This window comes from Lucilia cuprina, chromosome X, assembly GCF_022045245.1.
Source record: "Lucilia cuprina isolate Lc7/37 chromosome X, ASM2204524v1, whole genome shotgun sequence".
Lineage (NCBI taxonomy): Eukaryota > Metazoa > Arthropoda > Insecta > Diptera > Calliphoridae > Lucilia > Lucilia cuprina.
The window spans coordinates 6,197,720-6,215,145 of NC_060949.1; the positions used below are offsets into that span (position 1 = coordinate 6,197,720).

The 17,426-nt window shown below is 27.4% G+C and overlaps 1 protein-coding gene across 11 annotated transcripts in view; it reads left to right on the forward strand.

Annotated features, from left to right (window-relative positions):
• LOC111687000 (protein pangolin, isoforms A/H/I/S) overlaps positions 1–17,426 on the forward strand; it is a 93,361-nt gene that overhangs the window by 37,813 nt on the left and 38,122 nt on the right. For 10 of the 11 annotated variants that reach the window (XM_046948141.1, XM_046947717.1, XM_046948011.1 and 7 more), the window contains 3 exons: positions 4,457–4,568; positions 16,322–16,409; positions 16,519–16,602. In XM_046948141.1, the coding sequence (XP_046804097.1) occupies positions 4,457–4,568; positions 16,322–16,409; positions 16,519–16,602 (284 nt within the window). The remainder of the gene's footprint in view (positions 1–4,456; positions 4,569–16,321; positions 16,410–16,518; positions 16,603–17,426) is intronic. The other variant, XM_046948095.1, reaches the window with a different exon arrangement.

Here is a 17,426-nt window from a genome sequence, read left to right on the forward strand (position 1 = left end):
TTCCCTATCAAAAACCCACGTTTTACTTAGTACTGCATATAACGAACTTTTCAATTTTACGAACAGGCCTGACAACATATGGGTTCGTTAAATCGGAAAACTACTGTATTTAATTACAGTTTTATCTAGTTTGTATGTATATTACTTACGATGTCAATGTTTATGTTTTTATTTTTAATTATGATTCTTGAATTACGAAAAATTTATAGTAAATAACGACCTAAAGTTTAAAAATTTTAAAATTAAAGCATTGTTTTTTATCTACAACCCTTTATATATCTTATGTATTTTAGTATTATTTTTCTGTAATGTAAAAATGTTGTAATTTTCATTAAAAAACCTCGTATAACTTATTGTTTGTTTTCCGCAGAGTGCACTCATAAGATGAAGTCAATTCAACAGCTGATTGCTGTTATGATAATAAAAGTTTTATACAATTGAATTTCATCGCCTTCCGCACTGCATTCTAGTAATTTTATCTGCATTATAGAAATTTTCTGAAGGAAACCTTATATGGGTAATATCGTAGACTGATATTGTCCATTTTCAATACCAAACAAAAAAAAATATTTCAACCGTTTAGTTCGTCCTATAGTGTTATCATCAGGCAGGTAGCCGGAATCTAATAAGGACCCAATATTTCGATGTGTTATAAACGGAATGACAAATACAATATACCCCCCCCTTTTTTTGAGGGTTTGTATAAAACTTGTTAAGTAGCTGATGAAATGCACACATATTTCGCTACCTAAGTTAAACATCGTTTATGTATATCAGTTTTTACTTTGAAATCTACTGAGAAATTTCAAATAGGTTGAGATTGAACTAGGTTACTGACTTACAAGTGCATTTATGTACGCAAACCCCTTTTTTACCGTATCTTGGAGGTATTTTGCAAGTTTTATTTATATTTTATTAAATTATTCAAATAAAAACTTTTATTTGTTCGAATAATCGAATAATTTTTAAAATTTAGTCCACTATTCGAATAAAAAAAATATTGTATGTTTTTATTCGAATAATTTTAAACACGTATAATTGACAACTCTAGTATTTGTAGCACATTGAATTATAATATAGTCAAGTATAACAAACAATATTATGGTAAATAAAAAATATTGTGATAATATATTAAAACTGTATTTAATCGAAATGAGATATTTTAAAATTGTTACAATAACCATGATATATTTAGACTTCAATTATAATTTTAACCAAAATATGTTGCTCATAGAACATGGCTTGCCACAACCGTGTGTATAGGTAGTTTATAAAAATACACACGCAAAAAAATATATTGTGACGGCAAATAAATTTAGCATTTAATGATTTTGCCATTGGGGTGAATAAAAACTTGTTGGAGAAAATGAAATTTTGTCGCAAGAAAATTTCCAACAATATTTTTTTACCGCAACAACATGAAAGTATATGAAGTTTTTTAACAGCAAAATTATTTGTTGCTAATAGAATAAATTTTGTCTTAAAGGTTTCCTCTGAAATAACGGCATATTGAAAATTACTCAAATAATATTACTGTTGTCGTAAAAAAGATGCATTTGTCAATCACATAATTGGTAGAGTTGTGCCCTATACTAAAAACCCTCTATTTTAGTCATTCAGTTAAAAGGTTTTACTACGATTACAAAACAATTACAAAAACAACATGTACACTAAAATAATGTGTTAATGTTGTTTTTGTAATTGAATTGTAGACGTTGTATTATCCAAGGTGGAAAAATAGAAGAAAGCGTCATTATCTCTTTATTTTTTTTTTAATTCTCTTACATGCTAAGGGTTTATAATCGTTACCTTATTCTTCTTTGAATATTTAAAACTTTTATAACTTATTAAACCACTATACCCTATTTTCAACACTGTAGTCCAAATTATAAACAAGACTGTTGTCCAGACTATAGAATATATCATAGTTCTGACTATAGACTAGACTATAGTATAGACTATAAACTTTACTGTAGTTTAAAGTATCGATAAGACTCTTGTTTAGACTATAACTTATACTATAGTCCAGATTAGTGTATATATAGATAAACAATATATAAATAAAAACTTTTAAAAAAGCAGAACATGCATGTATGTATGTATGTATGTATGTATGTATGTATGTATGTATGTATGTATGTATGTATGTATGTATGTATGTATGTATGTATGTATATAATAGCTTATTAAAATTTTAAATTACACATTTGTCATAAATAATTTCATGGAAATTTAAATATTTTTGTATTATTATGGCAACGCTACATATAATAAGGAAAGGGAAAGAATAAACCTTATTTTTTTAATTTTGATTGGCACTACCTTCTTTATTCTTTTACCTTTTAACTGAATCAATAAAAAAGCGTTTTAGTTGAGAGCGGCACGACCCTAATGATTGGTACTTTATTATCATTGTGATCAGTATTGCGTAGTTTGTCGATGTTAAACAAATGACAAAGTGAGCTTTTTTGTTTTAAAATAATTAAAATAAAAACAAGTAAGAAGTTATAGTCGGAAGAGGCCGACCATATACTTAATATCCTACACCTGTATATGAAATGTAATTTAGATTTCATAATAAAGCATTTAAGTTGAATTGCTCCTCAGATATACATAAGCCATTTATTGTTAAATAAAACTGTGGATATTTATGTAAAGTTTTGATGGGGGCTTTTTATAGGGGCTATGGTCAAATAATTATAAAGTTCATCAGGGTTATCAAGGCTAGTATAGAACTTGGTTTTGCAGAAATAATGGACCGATCGGACCGATATCACGTACCAAATTTCATTGAATTATCTTCAAAATTGCGACCTGTAGTTTGATTATACCAATCTACTCAGAAAATGATTCTGAGCCGATTGGTTTACTTAATGTATATGACCTATATTGTTGTGCATTACAAACAATGTCAGAAGATATTTTTCAGGAAACAATTTGTACGTTGGAAGTGCTTGTTTTCAAGCAAGATAGTTTGATTTTGATTCAAATATTATTTACATTCCGAACGTGTCCAAGAACAATTGCTGCAGTTGCTAAAAGTGTATATTGAACTGTTAAGGCAACAATTTTTGCAATTGGGGCAAAAGTGTTTGGAACTGATGAGACAACAATTTTTGAAGTTGCGACAACTGCAACTAAACCGTTGGGGCAACAAATATAAATTTTCTGAAGACCCCTGATATCATCAGCTTATATGTATATTTTATTGTGACATGTGTGCAGAAATACAAGTCGATATAAAATGCGGCTTGTACTAGAAATTATGTATTTATTTGTTATTGTTGTTTTATAAAATGAAATTCTAAAAAAAAAACTGTTTTTAAAACAAACTTGGTGAAGGGAATATATGATCTAGCACGACCGAATATAGAACTCTGACTAGTTTTTTCTACAACATTATATCAATATAAAATGTGGATGTCTGCGACATTTAATTGTAATTAAACATTACTATACATATATTCTGCATTGAAGTTTGGCCTTTTGCAAAATGCAAAAATATAATTACAGCATAACTTGAGGTGGGCCCTTTTATCTGCTGCCACTGAAGAAATTTGTTGTCACTAGTACTGAGGGAGCAAGTAAAAATATCTAAAGATTTAACACACACATTAATGCGGTGAAGTTCACTAAACTCTAACTTTTCTCCTATTCATACTTTCTTTTTCCCACTTGCTGTGAAGGCGCTATCTGGAAATGTGTATACCCTATAATGAATGTATAAAGTTGAGTTTGGGTGGGTAAATGGGTTGCTTGAATTGATGAATGACTGGTTGGTTGAAAACAAAAAGCAGTGAATTTTATTTAAAAAAATAACTTTTTTACATTTATAGGGCTTCTGGTGTTAATATTTGTTATATTGTTGTTTCTGCAGCTGTTATGCAATGCAAACATTTGTATTGCAAGTTTGTGACTTTGATTACACCTTTACCTGTGTTGACATATACGATTAATTACATTACCTTACATTACATAACGATATAATATTAATTAATATTATTTAGATTAATTTTTAGATAAATATTTTCTAAATAATTAAAAGAAGTTGAACAATAATTAATATTAATATGTAATATGACTTAAGATTGTATGTATGTGACAAAAATATAAACTTAATTTAACCCGTAAGCAGTACTCTTTGGATCAGAGATACAAGCCCATGCAAAATTTAAAGTTGAAATTTCCAGTGTGTGTATGTATATATGTTTATGTGTTTGTATGTGTTTGTATGTATGTGTGTATAAATTTAATGATTATAATTTGTCTGTTATAAATTTAGGTCTGATTTGTTACTTTTACTGATTTTTAGTTACAAACTCTTTGCATCCATTAAAGTATGTTCTTGCTCACACGGTGGTATTAAAATAATTATATGTACATATGTACTAAATTATATGACGTTTAAAGTTAAAAATACTTAATTGTATGTTGTATTACCATGTTTTTTTTCTAGGCTAACAAAATTGGTCTACCGCCGTTTTTTTGTCACAATGGTGATCATCTGACGACTCCTCCACCTGCACACTGTGGTATACCTCCCTACCAGCTAGATCCGAAAGCCATGGGTATGTTAAAATTTATATTTCTTTATTAATTATTTCCTATTTTCCTTATCAAAGAATTAAAAAATACATGTTTAGATCCACAAACAAATAAAATATTCCGTTTAAGTCAAAAAAGCAAATCCCATTAAATAAAAAAATATTAGCACAATTCTCATTCATATTTCAGCGGTTGTTTTGTTCTTCAATCATTTATTATTGATTTTATTGTTTTAAAACACTTTTCAGACATGCCATAGAAATAAATATGAATGATTGCATTGAAAGTACAAACGTGCATTATTTACAAGTTAACAAAATAATAATCCTTACGAAAACAATTTGCAAATTAAATTTTGTAGTTTATGTCAAAGAAACGTTTCATTTGAAATAAGTAAAAAGATGAACAGTCTGGTAATTATTTGGCAATCGTTTGGAAAATTACAATCATTGTTTCAAGTACACAATGCTTAAGCTATATAAATGTATATGTATGTACTATATTAGGGTAGGTTTAAAATATGTTTCTTAATGATATTTTACATAGTTTAATTTGACGTTAAAATACAGTCAGAAGTTGATCCTAACAAAAAAGGTATCCACCCTAATGCATGTATATGTGACAGATAAAACAAATTCTTATGAACAAAAAACGTTAAACATTTTTTGCAAATAGATCATTTATGCAAAATTTCCTTAAGTACATGCGATAAAAGGAGCATAAAAGTTATCACTGAATAACTTTAAAAGAAATATACAGTGCAAGATAGGAATACGAATTTAAATACCTGACGACTTCATTTTACACAGGTTTTTTTAAATTTACATCTATTTTTGCTACTTTATCGTAAAATTTATTTATTGATTCCTAAAATTATACTATTTATAATAAAGAGAAAAAATAATGAGAAAAAAGTAGGTACAATGAAATTGAATTGTAACTGATTAATTTCATCGACTAACAAATGTTTAACATATGAGACCGAAGTACACCTAGAATTTGTTTCAGAATAAATACGGAAACTTTTCTGATTCTTAAAAATAAATCTTAAAAATAATGCTATCGCCATTATTTTTCCAACCAATTCTGAGGAACCTTATTGTGTTTCTTAAGTATTTCTAATAAGTTCTTCAGCAACAGTTATACAGTAGTTCAATGGAATGTATGAATTCTGGAACTTGTTGAAAAATCTTAAAAACATTTAATTAAATTAATCGGAGAAATAATTTAATTAAAAATTTACATAGAATTGAATTAAAAAAATGGCAAATTATATTTTTTTCTAATGGGAAGAAAAATATTGTTAAAAAGCAATGCAAATCATCCATTATTAACCTCAATAATTATTGGCGATTAAACCGAATAAGACAAAAACCTAATAATTTAATACCCTAGTTTATAAAGCGCGTTTTAGACAATAAGACTTTAAATATATACGACTTTAAATATATATAATATATAACAAATTAAATTTCATCCGCATTTAAGTTGAGATAATAAGAGTCGTATGCTTTTACACTATTGGTATAACACAATAACAAAGTAGAATGAAACAGCTGTTTCATTTTTTTTGGTATGTGTTTATATAAAAATAAATCCTATAATTACAATTTAATTCCTAAAAATTAAAAAAAAGATATTTTAACAAAATAATTAATTTGTTAGTTTTAAGGTTATTTATATGTACATACATATATTATTTTTTTAACCGTAAATGTTAAAAATTAAATTTAATAAAAAACAAGTAAAAAATTATAGTCGGGCGAGGCCGACCATATAATACCCTACACCTGTATACGAATAAAATGTGGATATTTAAGTAAAATTTTAATGGGGGCTGTTTAGAGGGGCTAGGGTCAAATGAGGCCCTATAATTATAAAGTTCATCAGGGTCATCAAAACTAGTATAGAACATGGATTTGCAGCTTTTTGTCGAGATACGAGTATATTAAACATAATTATGAACTTAACCGTCCGTCCGTCCATGTAAACGGACGGACGGACAGACATTTCTAAATCGACTCAGAAAATGATTCTGAATCGATTGGTAGTGTAGGGAAATACACCCCTATTTATCTGAAAAAAATCTCCTGGCATCACTGCAAAAAAAAAATAAATACGATTCATGACATTGCACACCTTCTGAATTGAAAAAAATTGGTATTTATTTTTTCATTAAATAAAATTGTTATTTTCTACTATTCTATGATAATCGGATAATTTTAAATTATTCCCTTAATCAAATAAAATGAAACTAAATGCTGTTTTTAGTTTTTTTCAATACTATTCTTCCTATAATAAACAAAATTATTATTTCCCAGTGCACAGTGGGAGAAATGATCAATCTGGTGGATCATTAATTATGTCTTTATAAATAGTGATCTGTTCTATTAGAAATGTTCAATGAAATTATAGCCAAGTGCATGGTCTTAAAAAAAAACTATTTTTTGGGCCATGCCACTTTCCTACAGGGTGCGCCATCGTCACCCTCGATAGTTCATATATTTAATAGTAGTAATATGTTTATAATTTTTGTATTCCATCCGATTTGAACACTTTTTGAAAACGATATCATGTTTTAGACATTTTAAGTAATAATTATTGATATTTGGACTTATACCCTACAATCAGCATGCACCGAAATATTTAAAACGCGGTTTATTTTTTATTTGTAAAGCATTTACGTTAAGTTCTACGTTAATTCCAAAATATTAAGGCAATTTAATGATGAAAAATTCATTTTTTAAAGGCTATATATAGGGTCAAACATAGGCCAATCTTCATTAAATTTGGTGGGGGTATTTATATTTATATTGAAGTTATTTCTGCCAAATATTATCTAGTATTTATATGGGAATTATGGATATTTATTTATTTATCTGATTATTGTGGAAATAGACACTATTATTTAGATATATTAGCGTATTTAAAAAAATATGAGCTAAAAGCCCTATTCTAGATGTTCGGATGTATAGGGGGAAGGTTAAATAATGAACCGATTTCAACCATTCTCAATAGACTTCATCCATTTGTTGGTATTGCTTCACTGAACTAAATGAAAAAAGTGTGTGTTTTTTCATTTGAAACACTCACTAAAAAAACGTGAGTGCAGCTTATTTTCTTACTTGACTTAGAAAACAGACTAAAAGGGCTAATGAACTAAACATTAGATAGGAACTTGTCGAATGCACCCTTCTTTTATTCAACAGAAAATTTGTTACACATAATAAAACACTCTCCTACAAAGGTAATTTTGTGTACCACAATTCTGAAATAACTTGTACAAGCAGAGATCACAAACCAATTTTTCCCTTATAACATTCCTAATAATTTCAATTAAACCACTACTCCAAATAAAAAATTTAAACTTAAGATTTTATTTATAATCATTAAATCTTTATTATAGAAAAATTATTAAGAAATTAAGAAAGGATGAAAATTGTTATAAAATTATTGCATTTTGTAGAAAATAGACAGTAATTGTTAAATAGTAAGTTTTTCTTAATGGGTTAAGTGGGGGAAATTATTCGATTTATTCATTATTTTAAATTTGGCAATTTTCACAATTTCCACATTTGCTCCTATCCCTCATATAAAGCCTCAATTAGAAAATAAATTTTTCTTCAATAAATTTCTTAAATAAATCGGAATCAGGGTAATTTTTAAGATAAATGCTTTATTATGAAAAATAAACGGCATTTAATATTTATAACTGGTGTAGGGTATCATACAGTCGACCACGCCAGTCTATACTTTCTTACTTGTTATATAAGAGTTAGTAATGCAGAATTTAAGGAATTTTTGAAGGTAGTTTTTTATAGGGGCTAAGATTAAACAGGGGCCGATCATTACAAAATCTGCATAATTACTTTCTGAGTCGATTTTTTACAAGTATAAATGGCAACACTTTTATAAAATCTATATACTTAATCGAAAGGTGGGTGTAGGACCAATATTTCTGTGCGTTACAAATATCAGCACAAACGTATAATACAAAAGTATAAATACTAAACAATCGTATTTTTGATAACATTACAAAACTTTGATAAAATTATTTTTTTTTTTGGATAAGGTGTGTTGGTGTAATAGTGTCCATGAACAGTACTCCACTTTGATAATATTTCTAATGTCCATATACATAATGATATCGATATTTATAAAAGGCTTAATTTTGCTAATACGCTGTTCGAAATGACCCAGAGATTAAAATCCCAATGCAAGAAAAAAACCGTTCATACTGGAAGTCACTTTTTTAATGTAATCTGAAATGCACTATACACAATACATATACCAATAAATGTCTATGGACATTGTGACATGCCACCAGAATGTACAATCACTCATAAAATTGTTGCTGAAGTTGGCCTGTTGCTGAAAAATTTTCATAAAATATGCAACTAATCGAATTTATAGTTTTAATTGTTGCTCAGCCACACAACCCCTAGTAAATTTTCGAGTGTTGTAACAATACTCTTAGCCAACCCACGAAAAAATACACATCGTTGAACGTTTTTAATTGAAAACAATAAAAACCAAAAAAATAAAAACATAAAATAATATAATATAATACACAACCAAGCAAACAAACAATAAACTATGAACGTAACAACCAAACTCTTGACTTTCTCACCCCTTAATGCAAAAGCAAACAAATTATTATATGGAATCATAATTTCTTTCTTTCCTTTTGTATGAACACTACAGGCAAACACACGTACCATCAAGGAAAATATTAATGCAAGTATTAATTCCTCTATGGCTGGTTATTATTGTTGTTGGTTTTTTGAATGATTGTATGTAGGTATAGATGGAATGATGGATGAGTGGATGGTTGAATGAATGAAAGAATGAATAAAAATAATAATAATAATGGTTAAATTTGGTTGAGAATAGTGTATGGATGGATGGATTTAAGGATAATTGTTTCATAAGTATATTTAATGGTTAGCGGTCGGATGTGCTAAATGTATTTACCCTAAGGGCTTATATCATTAAATGACTCTCAAAATACTTCACGCAATTTTAGTGAAAAATTATTATATACAAACATACATACATATGTATGTACATTATAATCACCATCATAATAATAACAGCAACAACAAAAACACCCAACAGTTTTACAAGGAGTTAATGTATACCATTAATACAATATCTTTCAATTTGAGTTGTTTTTAAAACTTTGGATTGTGTAATTTGAAGAAAGGCTATTTTAACATCTTGTTCTGTTGTTTAATTGTTATTTATTAATCGACGTGAATTTTCAGCCAAATGTCGAAAATTTTAATACATAACTAATGAGTATCATAGTCAGTAGTTTGCGAGAGATTCAACAAACTGCAGGGTAATGCATATAAACAAATACACTTTTTGCACTTAGATTCAGATGATTTCAAATATGCATTCCATTGCTGCACACAGTTCTTAAGTCCAGTTTAAGTCTTAAAAATAAGGCTAGAAAAATTCACAATTTTTATACCTTTTACAAAATTTTTTAATAACATTCTGGGTGTCTTCACAGAATTTTTATTTATGCAATAAACGCTTTAGTGGAGAGGGTAAAAATATTTGCATGTACCTTAAAGCTTAAATTGGAACAAAGAAATCAGAACAAAGTTTTTTAGTTTTTTTTATAAGCAATGATGATAATAGTTGGATCTCATTTGATCCTAGCCCTATACAAAACATTCTTCCGAAAATTACTAGAAAATTTACATTTATTTATAATCACCAATATTGCGATAAAATACATAATACATAAATGTACTTAAGTACATTTAATATACTTTACTCAATCAGGAAAATCTTAATAGAAGTCTAACAGAAATAAAACAAAAATTTTTATTAATTTAAAATAATTTTAGAAAATCGACGGCTAATGGGATGCGGTGTTATTGCAACTGTTAAAAAAAATAAAATTTGCAAGGAATCAATATAAATATATATAAACATCGGCAGAAACACATAAACCCCTCCCACAACACTAAAGTAGGGTATACTTTAAAATGTGGCATTCTTTTTAAACTGCTCAGTAATTTCGCTATATTTGAATCAGATTGAAAAATTTTAAAGTGTATAAAAAAAACTAGAAATGACAACTATGTATGTATGAATGTATGAGAAACAAATGTTATTATTTTTTTATATAAAGCACACGTACAATTTCAATGTGTATGTGCATAGCACGTGTCCACTTGTATAAGCATACGCTGTAAAATATGCTCTACTAATTGCCACGAAAATTAATATGCCAAATAATTACATACTATAATAATTCACATAAGGATTTTGTTTATTTGTGTTAACCACTACATACATACAGTATGTTTGTCAAAAAATAAAATCTGTAAGAAAATACAAGTAATGGGTATATTGTCAAATATTTGACAAAAAAAAACGTAACCACTACTTTTTGTTCATGTTTTTTTGATCTTATATGATCAAACCGTTTCTATAAAGCTGTATGGCCATAAGTAAAATTTTGATTAAAATTTGTTTACGTGTTAGTAATTTATATCAGCAATCATTGAGCTGAAGAAGCATAAACTAGACATACACAAATTTTTATCAACATTTTGACGTATAGGCATACAGCTTAAAGATATGTACATATATTACATTTGTTCCAATAAAGGAATATTTAAAGGAAATAAAAATGTATACATATATTGATGAGTAACTTAGTTTTCGTATAATATTTGTTAGGTGTGAACGTAGCCCGTTTATTTAGAGTAATATTATAATTTTTTTAAGTGGCAAAACTAATAAACTTTAGGAACAAAAACAAAAATTATGCTGCCAAGAATACATAAGATTGAATAATATATTATTTAAAGAAAAATTTATTAAAAATTCCAAAGGATATAAAAGGATACAATTTTCAAAGAACATTATTCACACTTTTCGCCCTAAAGTGAAAACACAAAATAGTTTTGACTTCCGATGATTCTTCTTGATGATTCTTTGATACACATATTGAAGAAAATTTTTCAGTAAAAATATTGTAATAAAAGAAGATCACAAAATAAAAAACTGAAAACGCAGTTTAACTTTAAAATTCCTCTTGTATAATGCGTTCTTATATGATTTCGTTCAGGTCTAATAATTACTGTCGCACGGTGTAATAACTCTGCACATCAATGTTATAGTATTAAATAAAAAATGCGCAATGCTGGAAAAACGAAAACAATAATGACATGTAATATTTTAAATATACATACAAACATATTTATCTACCTTAATAATAAGAGATATAATAAGTGCCACGGTAACATATACAAAATATAAAAAATCAAATGAGCAAATTTTATCTATTATTAAAAACTAAATTAATAAAATTCCTTTCGACGCACGCTAAAAATGCTTGAGTGATTAAATACAATACATATGTGTTGACACGTCTCAAATTGAATATTGCTCACGTGTTTAAATTTTACTTTTTATTAACTTTGTATGAAACTTTAAAGAACTGTTATTTTTGAATAAAATTACAAAATTTCAATAATCAATTAAACAATATTTATATTTAAGAAATATTGTTTCATTAAATCTTGCAATCCGATTAGTACTATCTTTTAAGAAATAATGTATGAAATCGCTGTTAATAAGAACTAATTGTTTAACTATTAACAAAACAACAGCACACAGGGGCAGGCGATGTTGGCATTAACACAATATATCTTTGAGGGCACAATATATCAACTTAATTTTGTCTACTGGGAGACCACAACCATTTACATCATATTGATGTATACACCTATCCCTATTTAAACAGATTGTTATTAAATGATGAAAGGGAACAGGGCCGTAACTTCAAGCAAGAAAAAAACATTCTATATATTTTTTTTTACAAAACTTGTTTGTAATGTTTAATAAGCCATTGAATATCAATATTTAAATAAAATACATACTTATGTACTAGGGAAGCCAATCGAGAAATGCTTTTTTAAATATCGCGATTTTAAAAATTGTGAAAAATATTTTACTAAAGTAATAAATAACATACTTTGAAATTGTATGTTAACTTTAATTGTTTACAATAAATAAAAATTAAAACATCAGCACTTTGTTGCCATTCTAATATACATATGTAATTGAAAAATTTAATTGCTGTCATTTACAATAATTAATAAAAATAATAGGAAATATATTAAGGTCGAGTTTAAAGAGTTTAGTGTAATATTTTTTGGGTACTGAAAAAATGAGAATGTGAACAAATCAGAAGTATAAAGCATAAACGGAGGTAATAGAAATGTTTTTTATTTGTGTTATAAAGAGGGTGTTGCATGTAATCAAGCCTACAGCGACCCACTAAATATTAAAAAATATATATTTCGGCAAATGGTACAAAAGGTTCAATGTATTAATGCAGTTTTTACAGAAGGTGGTTGTTATCATTGTTGTTTTATTTACATTACTATTTGCTTTCCCTCATATAAATTGTTCAATTTTTTGCTGGGAATTCAAAGTTTTGTCATCGCTGATATAGCGTAATCAAGCGTATATCAGTAATGCCTCTTGAATGTTTTTTGTTTTCATGATTATTTTTTTTATATTGTAAAGTAATGATACGCCTTAATGGATATGAAGAGATTTCTAATGTATATGTGCATGATAAGGATTTAAAGAGGAATAACGCTATTTCCGTAAGATAGGGGATGTTTATGATACGTGTATGACAGACACACATTCACAGTTTGTTTGCGGGTTGTGCAAGTATTAGCAGCATGTGGCTAACAACATTATTAACGATATGTTCACAACGTAATTATCACAAAATAGTCTTAAATTTAATAACTTTTAAGCAGATACACGTACAAACAGGTCTGTGATATTCTTTTCTCTTTTGTTGGAAATTAATTATGCATTTGTTCGGATTTGACATTTTGTGGTGTATTCCTCCTTAAATACAATTTTGTGAAAATTACAGATTGTGATGTAATGTTTTCGGAAATTTTTAAATACATACATTATATCTGTATTATAGTATATAATATAGCATATACATAAAATATAAGCTATATTATATACTATAATATTGTATATAAATCCCAGGTATCCCAGGGAGTATACAGGGGTGTAGCTGCATTTATTATTACAGATCAATAAGAAGTATCTGCTTCCACCTTCTATACAAAGAAAGTTAATGTATCCTTCTTTGCACAACATATTTTCCTAGTTTAAACACTATCCTGGATGCTTCTTGGTCAACACCTGCGCTGATTTTAAAAAAAAAAATTATTAAAAAAATTTTGTTAAAAAATATATATTGAATTTTAACAAAAATTTTACTAATTCTATAAAATTAAAAATTGTAAAAAAGTACTTATGTATGTACTTACAACAATTTTGTTTCACATTCTAGAAACTACTATTTTGCACTGTGAAAACTGAAACACTTATACATTAAATGTTAAAAACCTAATAAGAATTATATCAATTAATTTTAGTACATTCAAAAACTTATTTTATTGTTGTATTCTATATGCTGTACATATGTATGGCAATATAAAAAACTATATATCTTCTCATGTTTACACTTATATTAAAACTGTATAATAATGATAATAACACCTATTATTAATATAGTTTGCTTTGTATTGAACTTTGACAATATCGGTGCTAAATTAGAAAAATAGCTTGCCGGGATCGTTATAGCATGAATTTTGTTTATTATTAATATATTAATACTATGCCTAGTAATAAAAATATTTTAATTCCAAACACAAGAAATTAACGAAATATTCGCCCTAATGATTTCTTACTTTTTTAACCTTCATATAACTCAACTATTATACTAGCCCCTACAACAGTGTCTGCCTTACGTAGAAATAATTTACCAATTCAACCCTTGAACGACATATTATATTGCTATTTTAAATTCCTTGTATAAACATATACATCAGAACGAAACATATACATAAAAAACAATTACTGAGTTTTTTCAACAGTTTTGTGTAAACTGAACAATACATTTATATCCAATACCTACTTTGCATTAATTAGTGATTGTTGTTGATTATTTTTTTTTTTTTTTTCAATTAAATATTTTTTTCTTTTGTTTAAATAATTTAATGAGTCCATATTACTCGTACAGTTTGTACAACATAAGAAAACGTTAAATTAATTAATATAGACTTAAAGTTATGATGTTATCCATGCATTTACATTTTAGTATATAGAATATGCAATGGTTTTTTTTTCAAAAATGCTAAACACCTCTAAAATATTAGTTGAATTTCAAGTACTTTACGCAGCATTTTTAACATTCTATCGTATAATTTTTTTTAATATAAGTAATATTAAATTAAATCATTCCTAGTACAAAGTTATTGTAAGGAACTTAAAATTGACGGGTCAATTAAAACCAGAGCTCAAAGAACTTGAGAAGTCTATGGAACACAATATCAGCCACAACTGGGATATTATTTCCATTGCTTATGGTGAGCATATTTAAATGTATGCCAATTTTATTTAAAAAATCTGAAGTTTAGTTGCTATCCGTATATTTAAATATAATTACAATACAATATTTTATATATTTAACAATATATTCTCATAGAAACTTGAAATTATTTTACAACTTCAGTTTATTTTTTCTGTCCCAGAAGTAAAATTCTTCAATCTTGTTTAGCAAACAATTACAATGAACGAACAATAAAAAAAATCAATTTAATTAAAAATTACTTTACTTACTAATGACAACTAAACAACAACATACAACAAAGGAAACAAACAAAATGAAAAGCCCAGCCGGCAAAATAATCAGCCTTAATCCTCTGTTTACACATGTTCTTTAAAATTTGCTCATGATCCCTTTTTTCACAATATTGGGAGAATTTTTTACTCTCATGTCGCAGCATAAGGACGTGACATAAACGTACTTGGTTATATAAGTAATGTATTTTTGTAATTATGGTGGTGTATATGATGCATTCAATGCAAAAAGCCTTTTTAGAGCATTAAGTACCAAATAGGAAGAACAATTTTGTATTAAGCAAGGATGGATATCTTTGTTAGGCAATCAAATTGAAATTATGTACCCATTATTAATGGAACGAACAGGCGAGCAAGCGAATGTTCTACATTTGCTTCTATGCTTGACTTGTCGCTGACAGATCATTGTCAGTAGATAAACAAATGCTCGTATTTGTTTTTTAAGTTTTTTTTAACATTATACTCGTATTCTGTTATCAACATATTACATCGTTTTGAAACATCTTTATAATCTAAACATACGCAATATTATAGTGAATAGATGAATCTGGGTTGGTGACATAAAATAAACACACGGTTCAAAAGATTAAGTAGAAAACTTTAGTGGCAGTATTATTTAAATATTGTATTTTCTGGGTAGATTGAGTTGAAAACATTTTATTCAAGTTTTTAAATCAAATTGATGATTTACAATCGAAATAACATGCATTTTATTAATACATTGTTGGGTTAATGTGTAGTGTTATACTAGAAACGATTCCAATCTTTTTTCTAGGGAATAAACGTATGAACATTAAAGAGCCCCAAAAAAAAAAAAATAAAATAAAAACTGAAAAAAGAATTCTCCTTGTAAATGCACCCTAAAGTATCAGGCCATTTTTGCAAGAGGTAGTTTTACAACCTAAAGAACAGTTTTAGAAGTTGGAACGGCAGGACACAATGAACATAAATTAATTTATATACTTGCAAATTGTATCAAATTGTTGTTACTTGCTAAATTTTACAATTAAATCATGGAACAAGTTTTCATATTTTTTATAAATTTCTTTTTTAATTTTAGGCTTGACGAGGCCAGCAATTTATCCCTTCCCTTCTGGTCAATATCCCTACCCTATGTTAAGCCCGGATATGTCACAAGTGGCATCATGGTAAGTCCATAAGATTTTTTTTATATACATTAGTTCATTTCATTACTACAAAAACAAACAGTCATAATGGAGACCGCTTATTTCCAACAACTTCTTGTTTTATTCGTAGGCATACGCCTTCTGTATATTCAGCAGCATCTAGTTTTAGAAGTCCTTATCCTACCTCCCTACCCATTAATACCACATTATCCAGGTAAATATAAAATAAAACATAATAACAATTTAAGTATTTAAACTATAATTGCAATACTTATTAAGAATGTATAAAGATCATGTAGTAAAATGTCCATAAAATAAAATTATATGACGCCTCCAACTAAACGAATCTTTGAGCTCTCGGTTTTTTGTCAAGTCTTATTATTTCGAAATTATTATGTTATTCATTTATGTCTATAATAGTACGCCAAAAGGACAAATAGCTGCAGATTAAAGATGCAACAAAGAAGAGTCATATTTGAAGTCAAATACGTTTACACTACTTTTCGCTTATAGTCACAACCTTTAATTGCACACAAATTGATATTGATAAAGCGATTATAAACAACATTTTTTGTATATGCCACAATGTGCTTATAAAGAAAATCTTATACATTCATTTTTTGTGAATATAAAAAAAAAATAAGTTAGTGTGTTATATTCGCCCATGCCGAATCTTATATATTCACCATCAAATCTTTGCCGAAAAGGAAACCGAGGGTAGAATCAGTTATCGACCGATCGTCATCAAAATGAGTTGAAAAATTTCAGTCTTTATAAAACAGCTGTAATTTGTACGAACTTTTGAGGCATTATTGAGCTTTAAAGTCATTTTCTGATGTGGACCTTATTAGACCAATCTTCAATAACTTTTGTACATACAGTGTCTCTCATAAGTATTCGAATTTAAGTAAACCATGAAAAGATACCAAATTTAATAATATAATTTGTGTGCAAAAAAATAAATTAGATTGTTATATTGTCTAGACCGTCCTTAGGTTTGATATCACGCTTTTTAAAACTTGAAAAATTTATATTTAC